Raw genomic sequence first — 16,408 nt, 5'->3', positions numbered from 1 at the left:
AGGTGGAGAAAAGTTAATTTGTAGAACTTTGATCTGACCCTATTGGTACTGCACCCCTGCTTAATAAAGGTTAATAAGACCTCATTTTTTTTTACCCTTCTGCCATACCAACAATTTAAATTAGAAACAAGAATCTAGCTCTGCTTCTGGAATCTGGTCAATGAAATGTATGACAGCTTTGCTTATGTCAGACTGTAGGAAAAGGGTCTCCATTTTTACATATTCCTCAAGCCTCATCCCTTTCATCAGCTTTACTCTTAGGTAAGGGGGACTGCATGGTACTATTTAGAAGCTCAGGTATGATATTAGTTCAGTCAGAAAAGTAGCAGCAAAGCCACATGAGGCACTTCTCCCTGCTCCAAAGGGTGAGCATGCTACCTCTGTTGTGCTCTCAGTTCAGACCTAGGAAAGTAAGTCTAGCTCCTGAAACCAGACTTGCAGTGTTGCCAACGCTCATGATTTTATTGTGAGCCTGATGACATTTTGTGTTTTTCTTAAAGCATCAGCTGTTGGAATCAAGAGACTGCATGAGTATCTGAGCTGAAAAATCTGACTCAAGTGCACTCTAAAGGCTCAGAAACCAGAAGACAAATAAAAAGAACCTGATATTTGTTTTTTTTAAGCTAAGCTCATGATTTTGGGGGGCCTGACTCGTGATTTTTAAGGCTAGGGGATGGCAATACTGTGTGTTCCATGGTAATGTGGATTCTAACTATGGCAAAGGCTATCATTAGGTCAGATATCTCATCCTGATCTCAATGGGGTACTTCTTGGTTGGAGTGTGACTGAGATGAATCCATTGTCTGTACTAGTTCAGTTCTCCTAAACAGAGACCACCATTCAGGCCTGTACTCTGCTGATTTATATTTGTTTATGAGTGGACAATACCGTGTTTGCGATTTTATATATAAACAGTAATTCTTTTATTCAGGGCTGCACAACCAAAAGACAATGTGCTTTATCTGCTTACTTTGAAAGTACAATATAGGAAAGGGCCTTATTTTGCTAAATAGTGCTACAGAATTTAGTGATGGCAGTCATTACTAGGGAGCAATATGTTATATTCACTGTAGTGGGAGAAAAATGTGGATGTTTTCAGGGACTGGTGAGTTTCCCGTTACTTTCCAGTGGTGGCTCATAGGCTTTTGCACCCACTTGCAGCAGTAACTTTGGAGTAACTTTTGGCCTGTCATGAGATCTCCATAAACATTGCACCATTGCATGCATGCTGTTGTGAGGCAGATGTGAAATTCATGTGAGTGAGTCAGCACTCTCCCACCAGACAGACAGAAACTGAGTCCACAACTCTTAGGAAACAAATATCCCATTCATTAGCTCAGCTCCTTTTGGATAAATCATTACTACTGTAAACCATCCATTATAACTAGGGGAAGAAATTTCACAATATAAATAAAACAAATTACTGTGGCAGAACAGTTTGTGTTTCATTGTAATGTCTAATGGCATGTTCTCATAAATAGATTTTCCCCTGGTCAGACTATCACATCTATGATACACTTGGTCTCCATCAACCTGCACACACCATAGTTATTGCTAGACTTATTTCCTCCCCAGCAGTGCAATGCAGTTCTGCTGTATCGTGTGGTTAGCTAGGGTTAGTCCACTTTTTGTGCATGTAGCCAGACAGTATGCATGCAAGCGTTGCCAGAGAAACAATAGTAGAATCACAGACTAAGGGCATGGAATATCACTCATTGATCCAGTCTGTCATACCACTTACGGATCCAACCGTCAGCATGAATGCAATTCCTTTTATACCTCTTTAAGTATTAAAAATAGCTGATGATGGGATTCGTGGATTTTGAAAAAATCTGATTCTACCACCATTGATCAGACTGTGCATTTGTATTGATTTCCCTCCTTCTCCCTTTTGGACAGAATTTTCCCCATGCTCCTGCTTTTAACTTTCCAGAGTGGGCCTGAGAAAATACTTTTAAAAACTTTACTAGATGCAAGCAGTATTCACCTTTAGCTATTCTTGTCTCCTTATGTGTGTGGCTCTCCTGTATGGACCTCCATGCATGCATAGCGGGCGGAGTGTTGCTGTGCAGATCTGAGGAAAATGCTGACCCCAGCCTTTATATTGTGATATGCTCACCCGTCATTGAGAAACAAGCAGATTGAACTCTTCTAATGAATCTTTAACAGCCAGGCTTGGTCTGTTATGACTCTGATGCTTAAGTACAGTCATAAACATATGCTATATTTGTCCTGCAGGAATCTTCATAATGTTTTTGAAGCAAATGGCTTCTCCAGTAGTTATTTGCTGTCTGAAGTCTACTGCCACCTTTTAAACTTAAATACACTTTATTTTCAGATGCTCAGTGTGACGGGCTGGATCCCCTGGGATGTCACCTGGTGTGCTGGGACGCCACTGAGGCAGACTGTTCTGCCAGCCTGGGCCCCCTTGTACCTGGTCTTGCTGGGCTAGGCTCGCCAGCCTTTTCCAGCCAAGCACACAGGCAGGGCCACACCCAGCTGCACAGAGAGACACAGATCTGCTCTGGGAAGGCTCAGCTTAAGGGGACTTGACACAACACCCAGACGTCCACCCCCCTTGGAGTACAAACCCAAAATTATATGAAATTCACCTTTTCCCTCAATGTGGAGGAGGGTATGCACAATTTCTTGGTCCTCCTCCCCTCCCCCCCCCCCCCCGTCCCCCCAGGTTACTAAGAAAATAAAACAGAGCACGCAAACTAAACTTAATACACTAAAGAAACTGGTTACATGTGAGTTCTCACCCTAAATGTGTTTCTAATAATCTTCTTCACAGGCCAGACACCCTTCCAGCCTGGTCCCAGTTCTTACCCCCAGTTCAATCTTAGTTGTTTCCAGCAGTCATTTGGGTGGGGTAGCAGGGGAGAACTGACGACCAGGATTACCTCACTCCCACCCTTAAATATGATTTGCATTAAGCGGGAGTCTTTTATTTCCTAGTTTGACCCCCCTTCCCTTCCAGTGGAAAGTTACAAGAAGTCCCAGGTAATGTTTTAATATCAGATGACAAGACCACCTGACTCTGTAGGGTCCCTGTAGCCATTCTTCACAGCTGACCCACACGTCTACAGGAAGACTAAGCTCTTTTACAGTCCATTGTCCTTGCTGATGGGCCATCTGCCCAGTCTGGCTTTTCCATTGTTGTACCTGAAGTGTTAGCAGTGGGCATCACCCAAAGTAGCACAGTTGAAATACTGATACATAGTCAATATTCCTAATTTCAGATACATAAATGATACAGGCATATAAATAGGATAATCCCATTCAGTAAATCTTAACCTTTCCAATGATATCTCACATGAGCCACCTTGCATAAAGTATATCTCAGTTATGTCATAATTATATCATAAGCATATTTTCATAAAGACTATGGAATGATACATCACACTTAGCTTGTAACCTGGCGGATCAGTAACTCCTCCTCTTTTCTCATTTAGCTATTTTATGTGCTTGCCTCCCAGGATTTTTTAATCAGTCTAAAATGACTTAGGAGAAGAAATTTTAAAAATGCTATTTTACTGCAGCTTTCTCATCCCTTTTCCTCTCCATTCCAAGATCACATGCTTAACTTGCGTATACAATGAATCATGAGATGGAAGTACTGATCTGGGCCCCAACCAAGCCTTCAAGGCACCAAAGATTTTGAAGTTCTGGGAGTCATGAGCACAATCCTTGAGAATAAAATAATTCTTCAAGCTCTATAATTGCTAGGATGATCACATCACCTGCTTCTGAAGCTTTAGTACATGCTAATTATCAGCAATCTGAAAGCTTGGTTATTCTGTTTTGGGGCTACTAGGGATTTTTGCAGATTTTAGACTTGGGTTTGCTGTGAATTAGTCAAATCATTCTTGAAGTTAGGAAGACTGATTTCTCCTTTATGAAATTGAGGAAAGGGTGGAGGAATCTTTTGTACTCTACATATAATCACATTGACTGACATACAGTAGTCAGTCATATGCAGTCCTATGATCTAAATAAGATAACTGAATTCCATACATTTTTAAAAACAGCCATTCCCTTTATATCAATTTAAAGTTTTCCTTGGAGAGAGAAAATATGATAAATTCATTGGAGAATCAGGAGTTTTGGTTTTTGTTTCCAGCTCTGCTATTGTCTTGCTGTGTGACTTGTAGCAAGTCACTTAATTTCTCTGTGTCTGTTTTTCCTTTCTATGGGGAATATAATACAGTATTGAATTCACAGGTTTGTTATGAGAGCTACAGGCTATGTCTTCACTGTGAAACAAGAGTGTGTTTTAACCCCAAGCTAACAAACTCAAGTTAGTTAGCTTGATATAAAATCCTAGTAGCGACAAGATGCAGTTAGTGTTTACCTCAGCGCAACTAATTGAGGTCAACAATGCATCTGCCACCTGCAGTTTACCTTGACTAGCTGCATTGCAGTAAAAACCACCTGTGTGCCTTGTCTCCACTAGGAATTTACACTGAGTTAGAGATCTCAGTTCAAAATACTCCTCTTTTAGCAGAGAAGACATAGCCAAAGTTTGGCTTTTCCTCTCTGAACTATCCTGGGAGACAGCAAACCTGAAACAGACAAGGGGAAGTTCTCTGAGCAATTTTGCCTCCACTGGACAGGACGGTTCAGGTGGGTCTGTGAGGGCAGTGTGTTCAGTAGGGCTGTCTCCACACTTGCATATTCTTACAATCTCCAACTGCTGTGGTACCACCCGCACTCTTCCACTGGTGCTAACAGTGATGGAAGCACCCCTGCAGGCTGGTCGCAGGGATTTTGACCACTTGTGTCAATGAATGATGGTCAGAGCAGATCGAGATGATTAAAACACTGGCAGCCTGTATATTCTTAGCCCTTCCGCAGTCAGACCCACTGGTGGTAGTGCAGCAGTGGGAGATTTACAAGAAATACTAGTAAAGCTGAGGCCTTGTAGTCCTTGTTGCTACTGTAGAATGGGGCAGTGTGCACGATGTAAGCCTCTGCTTCCAGTTACCAGCCAGCACCGGTGGATAGGCAGATATTTCGATAACGTGTTAATTTGCAATCAGTTTCTCACCATTGTCTCTCTCTGACAGCCAGATAGTTTGCTGCCAATGTGGGATGATGCAAGTGAATAAAGTATCTGGCATGAGACTCACTGAAGTGCCAAAGGATCTCCTTTTAGTGAAACAGTGAATATTCCTTTTTGTGTGTAAAATACTGTTAATGGCTTATTTAGCAACATGTATTTCAACAGCCTGGCTTTAGTTTTATGTTGGGGGAGGATTCTTGCATATGCAGACATTCTAGCACCCGCGGCTAATTCTGTCTACCTCTCTCTTTTCACTCTCATCTACGTTATTTCCATGGAAAGATAATATATTATGTGATCTCTCAGGTTTTTAATGCATCTCTTGATTCACCTCTTATAGCTACTTCTTGAATGGGCTGTAGAAAAACTTAGGGCTGAATCCTTCCCTTACTGGCTGGAGCCACTCTGGGAGTGGTGGAAGTGTGGGGGAAGGTTGAGCAGTGTCATTGTGTTCCTGTGAACTGAATTATTAAGTTCACAAACCAAATCATAGAAGGTCATCACAACTCTGTCCACGACTTACATAGCACAGCATTGCATTTATTGTCAGGACAAATGTCTGAAGAACACAGTTTTTTCCTTTTCATTCTTTATTATTATTATTATTATTATTATTACTATTGCTCTTTCATGTGTTCAATCTGGCCTTTCCTGATAATTTTACATCCTGCTTCTACAACTGATGATTAGATTAGCTAATCAAACAGGGAAAAAGCAGTGAAATATGATCAAAATAAAGGGCGGAAGGGGTTGTGCTATTTTCAGTACAGATGATTTGGTTCTTGAGGTTTTAATGGGATTAAATGGAGGATTGAATTAGCCAATGATTGAATTAAGTGGAAGTCACTGTATACCGGTGTTTAACTAACAGATCTCTGCACAGAATTTTGATTCTCAACCACCCCTTTAGGGATGTTTTCATATTCTGAATGGCCCTGAGCAAATTATCACTATCAAACATACAGCAGCCTTTCCATGCACACAGTTTCTCATTCCATGTGCATCTATACTAGCAAATTCCTTACCTGTTTTTCAGCAATGGCACGGCTGCACCAATGTTACCAGAAGTGCAAGCTCTAGTGTAGACAGAATGCAGGGATTTTTACCACCGTATCATTTAACTCTGCTTACATGACAGTGGTAAAATGGCTGAGCTAGTATTAGTAGACCTACAGAGGTGTTAGTTCAATAGTTGATATCCCCAAAATTGCCAGTGTATACACAGTTAGGGACTCGTGAGCCAGGCAAATATGAAATGTGGGTTGTTTTTACAGTGCCATGTTATAGTTCCATGCCCCAGTTTGACTACTTGTTCCATTACAGGAAAACAAACCACCACCTGTAAGGCCTGCACATAGGCCATATGGGCTTTGTGACTGTGGATCAAGCACAGCTTTGTCTAGGAAACATGGTTTGGAGGCAGCTCTTTAATTGAGGCTTGAAATTAGTGATGCTTTTTTAAATCAAAAATCAATTTTCACAGTTTTTCCTATTCATTTAGTATAAAGAACAGCTTTAATGGCAAGTTAATGTAGAGGTCTGTGCAATTCCTCCTCCAAACTCACTTCTTTTGGCTTCTGTCACTAATATCACACTCATGCTGTCTGTTCACTTTCCCCTAATCACATTGAAACAAAAATAAAATAAATATTAAAAAGCAAGACGTACAGGTGCCACAAGTCTGAATACCTTGTAAATGAGAAGAGCAGTTTTTCCTTTCCCCATGATATGGGGATTTCTCTGTATCTTATGTGTGAACTCCAGGGCCAGATTTATCAGAGTTGGTGCACGGAAATGGGAATCCACCACCAAGAAAAGCGGATGGAGTTGCCTGTTAGAAAGGGCAGTTTAGGTGATTACCAGGACTTTAGATGACTCGCAACCAGAGCCTACCATGTACTCTTCTCAGTCAGTTCTGCCAGTCTTTTGAGACACACGATCTCCTATAGCTCACCTTGGATGGACATGTTTGTTGCTGGTCTCCTCCACACAAGCTCACCTCCCCTGGATAGAGATCCTACAGCATGGATCTTCCACCAGGCTGTACATCACAGGAAGATGGCATAGGCCATGGAGTGAATTTGTCCACTTGTCTTTTTACTTGACTGTAAAGCACAGTGAGCACTTATGGTGCTATGTAAATAATAATACTGTCATGGTGCTGGTCTAATTTGTCTTTCTGTGCCCAGGTTATCAAGTGTGTGTTAGATATTTTACAGCACAAATGAGGTAAAATTCATCCCAGTGCAAAGGCTCAACGTGAGTCTTATGCAATATGTACTTTTTCTACTCAAGCCCTCAACACAGAGGTGAATTTCCACCATGGTGAATAACACCATTTTATTCCAACTTTTGCACTTTAGTGAATACTGTTTACTTTTTAAAAGCTTTATTGAATTTTACAAAGCATAAAAATAAGAACCGATTAGAGAGGTGTCAAGAAATGAGCCACAATAAACCGTATCCCCACAGAACCTAAGTAAAAGAGGCTAAGAATTGGTGGCTAATATCAAGTAAGCGATTTGCCTGTAGGATTCCAAATGTTGAGAAATGAAACTGTTTTGTCATACATCTCTACCCCGATATAACACGACCCGATATAACATGAATTCGGATATAACGCAGTAAAGCAGCACTCCAGGGGGGTGGGGCTGCGTGCTCTGGTGGATCAAAGCAAGTTCAGTATAACGTGGTTTCACCTATAACGCAGTAAGATTTTTTGACTCCCGAGGACAGCGTTATATCGGGGTAGAGGCGTACTTAAGTATAATATCTCTCATGTTTGTAAATCAAGAAGACAGTTTCCGATCTTGTGTGTTCCAGAAGGGATTTTTGCATAGGCAGCATGTGAGTCTTTTGTTTGGGAATGCTACTCCCAGAAGCGCTAAAAGCATCCAGACTGTGGCTCGCCACCTGCTCCACCCCTCCCCCAAGGCCCTACCCACCACTCTCTCCTCTCTACACCCTACCCCTAGTCGCTCACCCTTAAGGGGAGGGGCAGAGCAGGGGTGAGGCCACGGTTCGGGCAGCGGTGGCCCTCCCACTTCTAGAGAGCTTCTGGTACTCCTGCTCCCATGGTGCAAAGGCAGCGGGCCAGCGGGCCTCCAAAGGCAGGTGATCTGCATCTGGCATTTGCCCCCTGCATTGCCAGCCTTTTTTATTTTGGGGAGGCTTACCCGCCCCAGGCCTCTTACATGCACAGCCCTCGGATTTTTGTAAGGTATAACTGAGTGCAGAGATAGATCAGTCAACACTTTCTTTACAACCTCAATGACATCATGCTGGGTTTAATTAGCTTTTGCTTTTGTCATTAACATGCTAGACTTGGCTCTTTGAGGAACATTATGATTCAATATGCTAAAGCCCTGGCTTGGATGATTTCGTTGGGGATTGGTCCTGCTTTGAGCAGAGGGTTGGACTAGATGACCTCCTGAGGTCCCTTCCAACCCTGATAGTCTATGATTCTAAAGCCTACTTGATAGGGTTGCCAACTGTCTAATTACACAAACCCAAACACCCTTGCCCCGCCCCCTGCCCTGCGGCCCCACCCCTGCCCCCACCCCTTCTCCAAGGCCCCGCCCCACTCACTCCATCCTCCCTCCTTCCATCGCTCACTCTCCCCCACCCTCACTCTCTTTCACTGGACTGGGGCAGGGGATTGGGGTGTGGGCTCTGGGTTGGGGCAGAGAGGTTCAAAATGTGGGAGGATGCTCCGGGCTGAGCCTGGGGCAGGGAGTTGGGGTGCAGGAGGAGGTGTGGGGTGCAAGCTCTGGGAGGGAGTTTGGGTGCTTGAGGGGGTTCAGGGCTGGGGCAGGGGATTGGGAGGGGTGAGGGGTGCGGGCTCTGGGAGGGAGTTTGGGTGCTTGAGGGGGTTCAGGGCTGGGGCAGGGGATTGGGAGGGGTGAGGGGTGTGGGCTCTGGGAGGGAGTTTGGGTCTCCTCCAGGCTGGGGTAGGGGGTTGGAGTGCAGGAAGGGTGAGGGTGTAGGCTCCAGCTGGGCGGCGCTTACATTGGGCAGCTCCCAGTCAGTGGTGCCACAGGGCTAAGGCAAGCTCCCTGCCTGCCCTGGCCCCGCACAGCTCCCAGAAGTGGCCAGCACATCCCTGCAGCCCCTGAGGGGGGTTCAGAGGCTCCACGTGCTGCCCCTGCCTGCAGGCACCACCCCCGCAGCTCCCACTGACTGCAGTTCCCAGCCAATGGGAGCTGCGGAGTTGATGTTTGGGGCGTGGGCCGTGCGCGGAGACCCCTGCCCCACCCCAGGGATGTGCCAGCTGCTTCCGGGAGTGGCGCGGGCTCAGGCCAGGTAGGGAGCCTGCCTTAGCCCTACTGCGCCGCCGGACTCTTAGCAGCCTAAAATCTCCCGGTTTGGCTTCAGTAGTCTCCGGAAGATAGAGCCCAATTCTGGGAGACTCCAGCAAAACCAGGAGGGTTGGCAACCCTACTACTTGAGGGCACTTTCACCGGAACACATGTTCTAGTTATACAGCTCACTACAGAATCTTCATTCAAATAAAGGGAATGGTAGGATATTGTAGGTCCACCAAGCCTCATCAGAAGAGCCTATCTTACAAAATGTCTACTGCTAGTTAATTAGTTGTTTGTTGCCTGTAATGGTTCAGAACACAGAAACACTTACTTCGGGATTCTTTAATACATAGTTCATTAACACAATATTATTCAGAGGAACGTATGGATACAATATGCTATAATGATTTGTCCTGTGGGTGGTGCATGCACATGCACAATAACATTTAATTAAAATGTTTTTTGGGGGGGGTACAATATTTAATGCATAGATGAAACTGACATATCAGGCTTTCTTCACACCTAATTCTCATCATGACAAAAGCAGTTATTCTGTACTGGAAGAGAAACCCATTCAAACATGAGACACATAAACATTCAAAACAGTTTCTTCAGTTGCAGGAGAGCAAAGGGGGGAAGCATCTGAAACTGCCGAATAAATTTATTTCCCACTTATTTTTTTAAACCAAGTTTCTCTGAAATCAACTTTGTCATTTTAAAATTTAAGTCCAAAGATGATATTTTGTGCGGCAAGTTTCAACCCAGAAAAATTTGTTATAGCTGAATTATAAATCCCTGGATACAGGAATTCATAATGGAAATGCCAATTGACCTTAATAGTAGCTGTTAACAGGCACAGATGACCCACAAAAGGAAAGACTACAAAACCACACAACAAGGATATATAAAATGTATAGGTCAATCTATAGAATTAATTCTTTAAAGCCAGTGACAAGATTCTGAACTTTAAATTGACCTGTATTATATTACTTCCCTCTATTACTACTGCTGTAGCTCATTACTGTTAGCGATGCTGCAGTTGATAATATTCAAGTTGGACAGCAGTTCAGGAGTATATATTTTAAAACCTATTCTAATGTTCCATTAACCTCTCACGGCAATATTTTATATGATCCATTACCATTACACACCCCCCCCCGAATGCAGTATATATATGGGTGTGGGTGTATATATATTCTAAGCAAGATGAAATGCATTACCAACCTACAACTATTTTAATCAGTGTGCTTTAGTTGTGTGTGTGTTCAGGTGCATTGCTGGACCAGGGCCATAGGGCTGGCAGTACTGAATCTCAGCACTTACAAAAATATATATAGTGCTAACAAACTACAAATCCAGGCAATCAGGGAGGCATTATGGTCAGGAGACCTGTTCTGTTCCTAGCAAATAGGAGACCTGTTCTATTCCCAGTCCCACTGACCTGCTGTGTGACTTTGAGCAAGTCGCTTCATTTCTCTGTACCTCTGTTTCCCCTCCCACTCTTGTCTGTCTTGTCTGTTTGGATTGTGAGATGGTCAGGCAGGGATTGTCTCATGCTCATGTGTTTGAACAGTGTCTAGCATGATGGAGAACCAGTCTCAGGTGGTACATCGATCGGGTCACTGTTGCAATAGAAATAAATAGTATTACTAATGGGAGGAAGGAAGACTGACCAAACTGGCTATGCAGGCATATTTAGGGGTTCTGTAAGCATTTTTTTAAAACAGTGAGCTGAAAAGCTACTGGAGGACAATCATATGTCAGCCTATATATCTGGCAGGGGTGAAACACTGTTACTAAATATTAACTATAGGTGTGCACATACAAGCAGTACTGAGAACAAGACATGCCAATAACTTGTTAAAAATGGAATGTGGATAAAAACTACTATTCTTCCCTCTCTCCCACTCCTTGAAATTTGGAAAGCGGATGAGTTGATTTAATTGACAAAGGTCAGATCTAGTGTGGCTACTCCAGTATTCAAATCTAAAAATGGAAAATAACTTTTATTTTAGCTACAAAACAATTCTCAGAATGGTTGTTCTTTGGCAACATTACACCAGGATATTTCCCTATTTTTTGTAAGCCATAATTACACTATGACTCTCCCTAAAACATAACATAACAAAATTGCAGGTAGTTTCTAAAGGTGTCTTCTATATGGCTCTGTACCTGTCAGCCCTGGAAAGGCCTGGGATAAATACATTTGGCGATAAATGTTTTCATTGATACCTTTTAAGTTCATTGGAATGAGCTGGACACAGAGCACTGTCTGGATGGATAAAGAGGAAAAATAGCAAATATATTGCTTAAATGAGTATATTCTCTTTTCAACAGCTGGCATGTATAAATTTAGAACCACTCAGAATATACAAGGGACAAGTGTTGATAAATGAGAAATAATAAAATGTCTGAATAGAATGTAATAAGTATCATACCCAATGTCAATTAAAACAATTTTTGTTAACATTATTTCACTTGATAAGGTTCAGAGAAAATGACTGTATTGTTCACAGAGTGTGATTTGGAGGGAAGATTAGCAGTACAGTGCTTTTATCTCCATCCAGGCTTCGACTATGCTTACGTTAGTAGCATACAGTAGAAAACCGTGTGTGTGTGAAAGAGAGAGAGAGAGTGAGTGTGTTTCCTAGTGTGCTTATGACATCCTCAGTTTCCAATGCGGAGCTTAGTTAAAAGAGCATGTGTGAGCAACTCCCAATAGTTGGAGACCTCTGGCAAAGAGTGAGACAGAGGGAGGGAGCATTAGCAGTCTTGACTAAAGTAGAGAGTGCAGTGTTCTGGGCATGGAATGACGCACATATTGTGCTGGATCAGAAATGCGGAAGAATGAGAAGCCTCTAAGTGTCAACTAGTCTTGGTTTAAAGAGCAAAGCAGCACAGCTACGAAGCTGTTCTCTGTGTGGCGCTGGTAAGATATACATCGTTCTTTGACTTCTCTCTCTCTCTACTCTCGCTCATTTTCTTCCCTTCCTCCCTCCCATTTTCCTCCCCTCAAGGCTTACATAGCACAAGGCTTTTGACAGGGATCAAGGGGGAAACAATTTGGTTGGGCTTTACAGGTTTTCTTTTTCTTTAATTTAAAAAAAAATCCTTTTTTGTTTTATGTTTAGTCTGAAGCAAAAAGATTGTACTAGTCAGCGTTGAAATGCTAGCTCTTATCTTGTCTCTTTCTGTGTGTGTGTGTGTGTGTGTATATATGAATACACACGCAGTCTATGTATGTACATTTTTGAGTAAACAAGAGTAAAAGTCCGTTTCAGCTGGCCTGAAGATATGAGGCCTTGGAGAGACTATCTATTTCCACAACAGCACCAAGTTCCTGTTACATTACATTTTGCTCTCTGCTGATGGCAGTTGATAATTGGTAGCCACAGTCTGTGGTCTGAGCACAGCTTTTTGTCTAGCACCTGGGCTGGGCCCTGCTGATATACAGTGGAGTGAGAGAGAGACACACACACAGACAGAAAATAAGCTAGCTGTAACTGTGCAACTCTGAGTGAGCGGCCTCAAGAGGATATTGCCTCACTGCATGGAACTTACCTGAGGCTGTCTGGTGATGCTGTGTGTGCTGGGGGGTTCACAGAAAGGCTTGAATCCCTTTTCCAGAGGACACGATTATGTCCAGTGAACAGCGTAACAGTACAGCGTTGAAGGATGCTCAGTTAAAAGACCTGTTATTGGAAAAAGGTACTCCAGTTTTTGGTTGTATTTTTTTAAATATGTATTTAATTTGCATGAATCAGATTATTGTAAATTTGATCTCTGACTTCTGTCTGATCTGCCAAGTTACAATATTGCTGTATCAGAGCTCCTCTTATAAGCAGAGGTGTATAAATAGAAAGGACTCTATTATATATGCACACAGTTGTTTGTACAACTATCTCTTTAGGAAAATGGTCCAGGCATTTCTACCCACATGAATACAAATAAGCTAATGTATCCCCTCTTCTATTCTTAATTTATTCTCCTAAGAAGGTGCTTTCAGTAAATACACAATTGCCTTTTTTGCTGCATATTTGTGAAGTAAAAAAATATATATTACCTGGGAAAAACTGTATTACTCCTTTTTGCCTGTGTGTGGGTGGGTAGATATAATTTTTTCCATGCTCAATTTTTGAAGAAAAGCTTTACCAGGGGATATAGGTAGTGGTGGTTAGGGGGAGGTGCCTCTCACGTTTGCCATTAACTGGGGAGCCTGGGTGGGGTGTGGGAGGGTATGTGGCTGTATGTTGGCATACATCAGAAACTGCACTAATTGCCTTGAGTTGTGTCAATAAATGTAGACTACTTGTGCTATTGTCCTTTTTCTTCTGTTCTAATAACTAGCAGGGGGACAAACTGGGTACAGGAAAAGATTAAATATCCCCCCCCCACACCCTTTGAAAAGAAATTGCTACCCGTGAAAATCTAATGGGGTGTTTTCTTATGCTCTGTTTTTCATTTTTGCATCATAAAGCCAAATATGGAAAGAGTTTGTGTTTACATGCTGTAATAGAATATACTGTGATTTTATTATATGTGAATATATTTTGATTGTATTTTTTCATTTGTAAGTCTCTCAAATGATTCAGATCCTGAAACATTTATTCAGAGAAAGAAAGTACTGCCCTTTCATAGAAATACTGGGCCCTCGATAAATTTGGCCCTTGACAGATATAGAACTAACATGTCATTCCGGTGATCTCTACATTCTAGGAAAGTCTCTAAATCAACATTACTCGTTTTGTACGTTGCCCTTTAGCAACAGTCTCACAGTTTCCACAGTAATGAAGTATTATATAGGCAAAAAAAAAAAAGTTGTGGGTATGGAGATGCTCAAATATCTAGCCTTTATATATTCTGTAGTATAGCAACTGTCTTCTGTGTCAAGTTTGTAACCTGCAATTTTGACCTAAGGCAAATTGACCTTATCCTAAAACACATACGTAATTTCTGTGTTCCATGCTTTTAGATGTTTTAGCTATCAGTACAATGACCTGAGAAAAAACTGACAAACTGATTGTTGTATGTGGAGTTCTTAGCAGGAGTAATGGGAGGTTATAAAAGACTGAAGAATGAAAGTGTGTGTAGGAGTTGATTGTGTTATTAATGAATGGTCTATACTGAACTGAAAAGCAAAAATAAATGTAAAATGTAATTGCATTGTTAAAGGAGCTTTTAATCTTGGAATAATTTCAGTTACACCTACTGTGATTAGCAATGAAATTAAGCTGCTAGACTTTTGTTTGTATGCCCTTGTTCATTGATAACTTCTGACAAGCAACAAAACCTTGTAGCACAGGCAGATATAGCAGGTATTACTACATGCTAGCACTGATAACCTTGTAATCTGCTTGCCTCTTTGCATTTCCTGAAGGTTTGTGATGGTTTTGTTTGGAAGAGATTTTAGAAGCTAAAAAGCTTGGTTTGCTTTCATTTGCAATACAGGACATTTTGAAGAATACATATCGCAATCTTCCTTTCACTCAACTTTTAAAAATCACCCTGGAAAAGAAAGATATAAAAGGAAAAAAGTCCTTCTTTTTCCCCCAGTGCATTTAAATTTCTGCTTTTTTAACTTTGTTAGCTTCTTTTTTGCCTGGCTAAGATTTTTAAAATCAGGAGCCTAAATTTAGGCTCTAAATCCATATTTAGGCATCTAATTAGGTGGTGTCATTTTTCAGAAGTGCCCTTTTCCCTTTTTACCTCCATGGCAGCCAAAGATGTCCTCCCATAGACTAGACATTCTCTTTGAAGACTAGAGCATCCCTTGTGAGTGATACACTGTTTCCATAGAAATGTAAGCAAATGCATAACTCCTAAGGGCAAATTCTTCCCTTAGTCACACCCATGCTGCTCCAATAAAGCCAGTGGGGTTGCATGGGTGTAAGTGGGGGAACTTTTTGCCTCTAAATAACAAGTTTTTGGTGGTACGAGCTAGTCTTTTGCCAAAATGCGGACTTTGTAATGTTTACATTGTAAATAACATCATTTCCTCAATCGTGTCTGTGCTGGCTTTCATTTTTAACCATGTTGGACTTTGCATTAGTTTGGGGTACCAGAACTCAGTAACTCAAGGTGAAATCCTACTGAAGACCAGGCAGTTTGTAGTTTTTATCTGAGTTCGCAGATCAAGTTAAAGACTGGGCTTTCCCCATAGACTTTAACTCTTTCAATTATGTTCTATCAGCTGCAAATTGTTATCATGGCTGAGATACTGGAAACAAAGTCTTGATTCTTCTCTCTGCAGTATCAGCTCTGCTGCTGCTGGAGAGCCCAGGATTGTCCTCACACTGTAAGGTGTTAATAAAATAGCTTTTCCCACTGGAATCATTATATTTTCCAAAGGACTGCGTCTTCTTCGGGAAGAATTACCTTTGTGGAGGCTGCACTGAGAGCGCATCATGAAGTCTCTGAACCTTTGATTTGCAGCTACCCAATGGCCTAAACTCTGTTAGTGCTTAAATGTGATTTCTGCATTTTGGTTGGGGTGCAGAGTTCTTGACAAAACTGATATTTTAATTCATTTTAAAATGGCCATCAATAAATAGCTTGAGACAGTTGTTGTGAGACACTGAATGTTTGCAGAGTATTGTTGCAGAAAACAAATGTTCTGTGTCCAGGCTGATGGTTTTTCTCCCTTTCATTGTTTCAGCTGAACTGGAGTTTGTTCAGATAATCATTATAATCGTGGTGATAACTGTTATGGTGATAGTGATCATCTGCCTGTTGAACCATTACAAACTCTCAACACGCTCTTTCATCAACCGACAGAGCCAAAACAGGAGGCAGGAAGAAACTTTGCAGCCGGTAAGTCCAACCTCCTTCATCCCATCCTCCTCCTCCTCATTCATGCTAGTCTCTTTCAAAGCTTAAAAATACATGAAGTTCTGATTATAGGCAGCCACACGAAAAACTTCTGGCATCAGTTTTCTTATTCTCTGTTAATGAGTTAGTTTTTTGCCATTGTGTGTATTAATGAAAAAAAAACAGTGCCCGATTTTAGAGTTTCACTGCACAGCTGTTTTTAGGCACT

The 16,408-nt window shown here is 41.9% G+C and overlaps 1 protein-coding gene across 13 annotated transcripts in view; it reads left to right on the top strand.

Moving 5' to 3' along the window:
* LDLRAD4 (low density lipoprotein receptor class A domain containing 4) overlaps nt 1-16,408 on the top strand; it is a 234,892-nt gene that overhangs the window by 204,044 nt on the left and 14,440 nt on the right. For 11 of the 13 annotated variants that reach the window (XM_039525321.1, XM_039525329.1, XM_039525328.1 and 8 more), the window contains one exon: nt 16,028-16,182. In XM_039525321.1, coding sequence (XP_039381255.1) covers nt 16,028-16,182 — 155 coding nt within the window. Of the gene's footprint in view, nt 1-12,083; nt 12,302-12,327; nt 13,081-16,027; nt 16,183-16,408 lie in introns of those variants that run through there. The other 2 variants (XM_039525327.1, XM_039525322.1) reach the window with 2 other exon arrangements.

The sequence above is a fragment of the Mauremys reevesii genome, linkage group 2 (genome assembly GCF_016161935.1).
Source record: "Mauremys reevesii isolate NIE-2019 linkage group 2, ASM1616193v1, whole genome shotgun sequence".
Taxonomy (NCBI): domain Eukaryota; kingdom Metazoa; phylum Chordata; order Testudines; family Geoemydidae; genus Mauremys; species Mauremys reevesii.
This window is presented reverse-complemented; position numbering and strand designations above follow the sequence as displayed.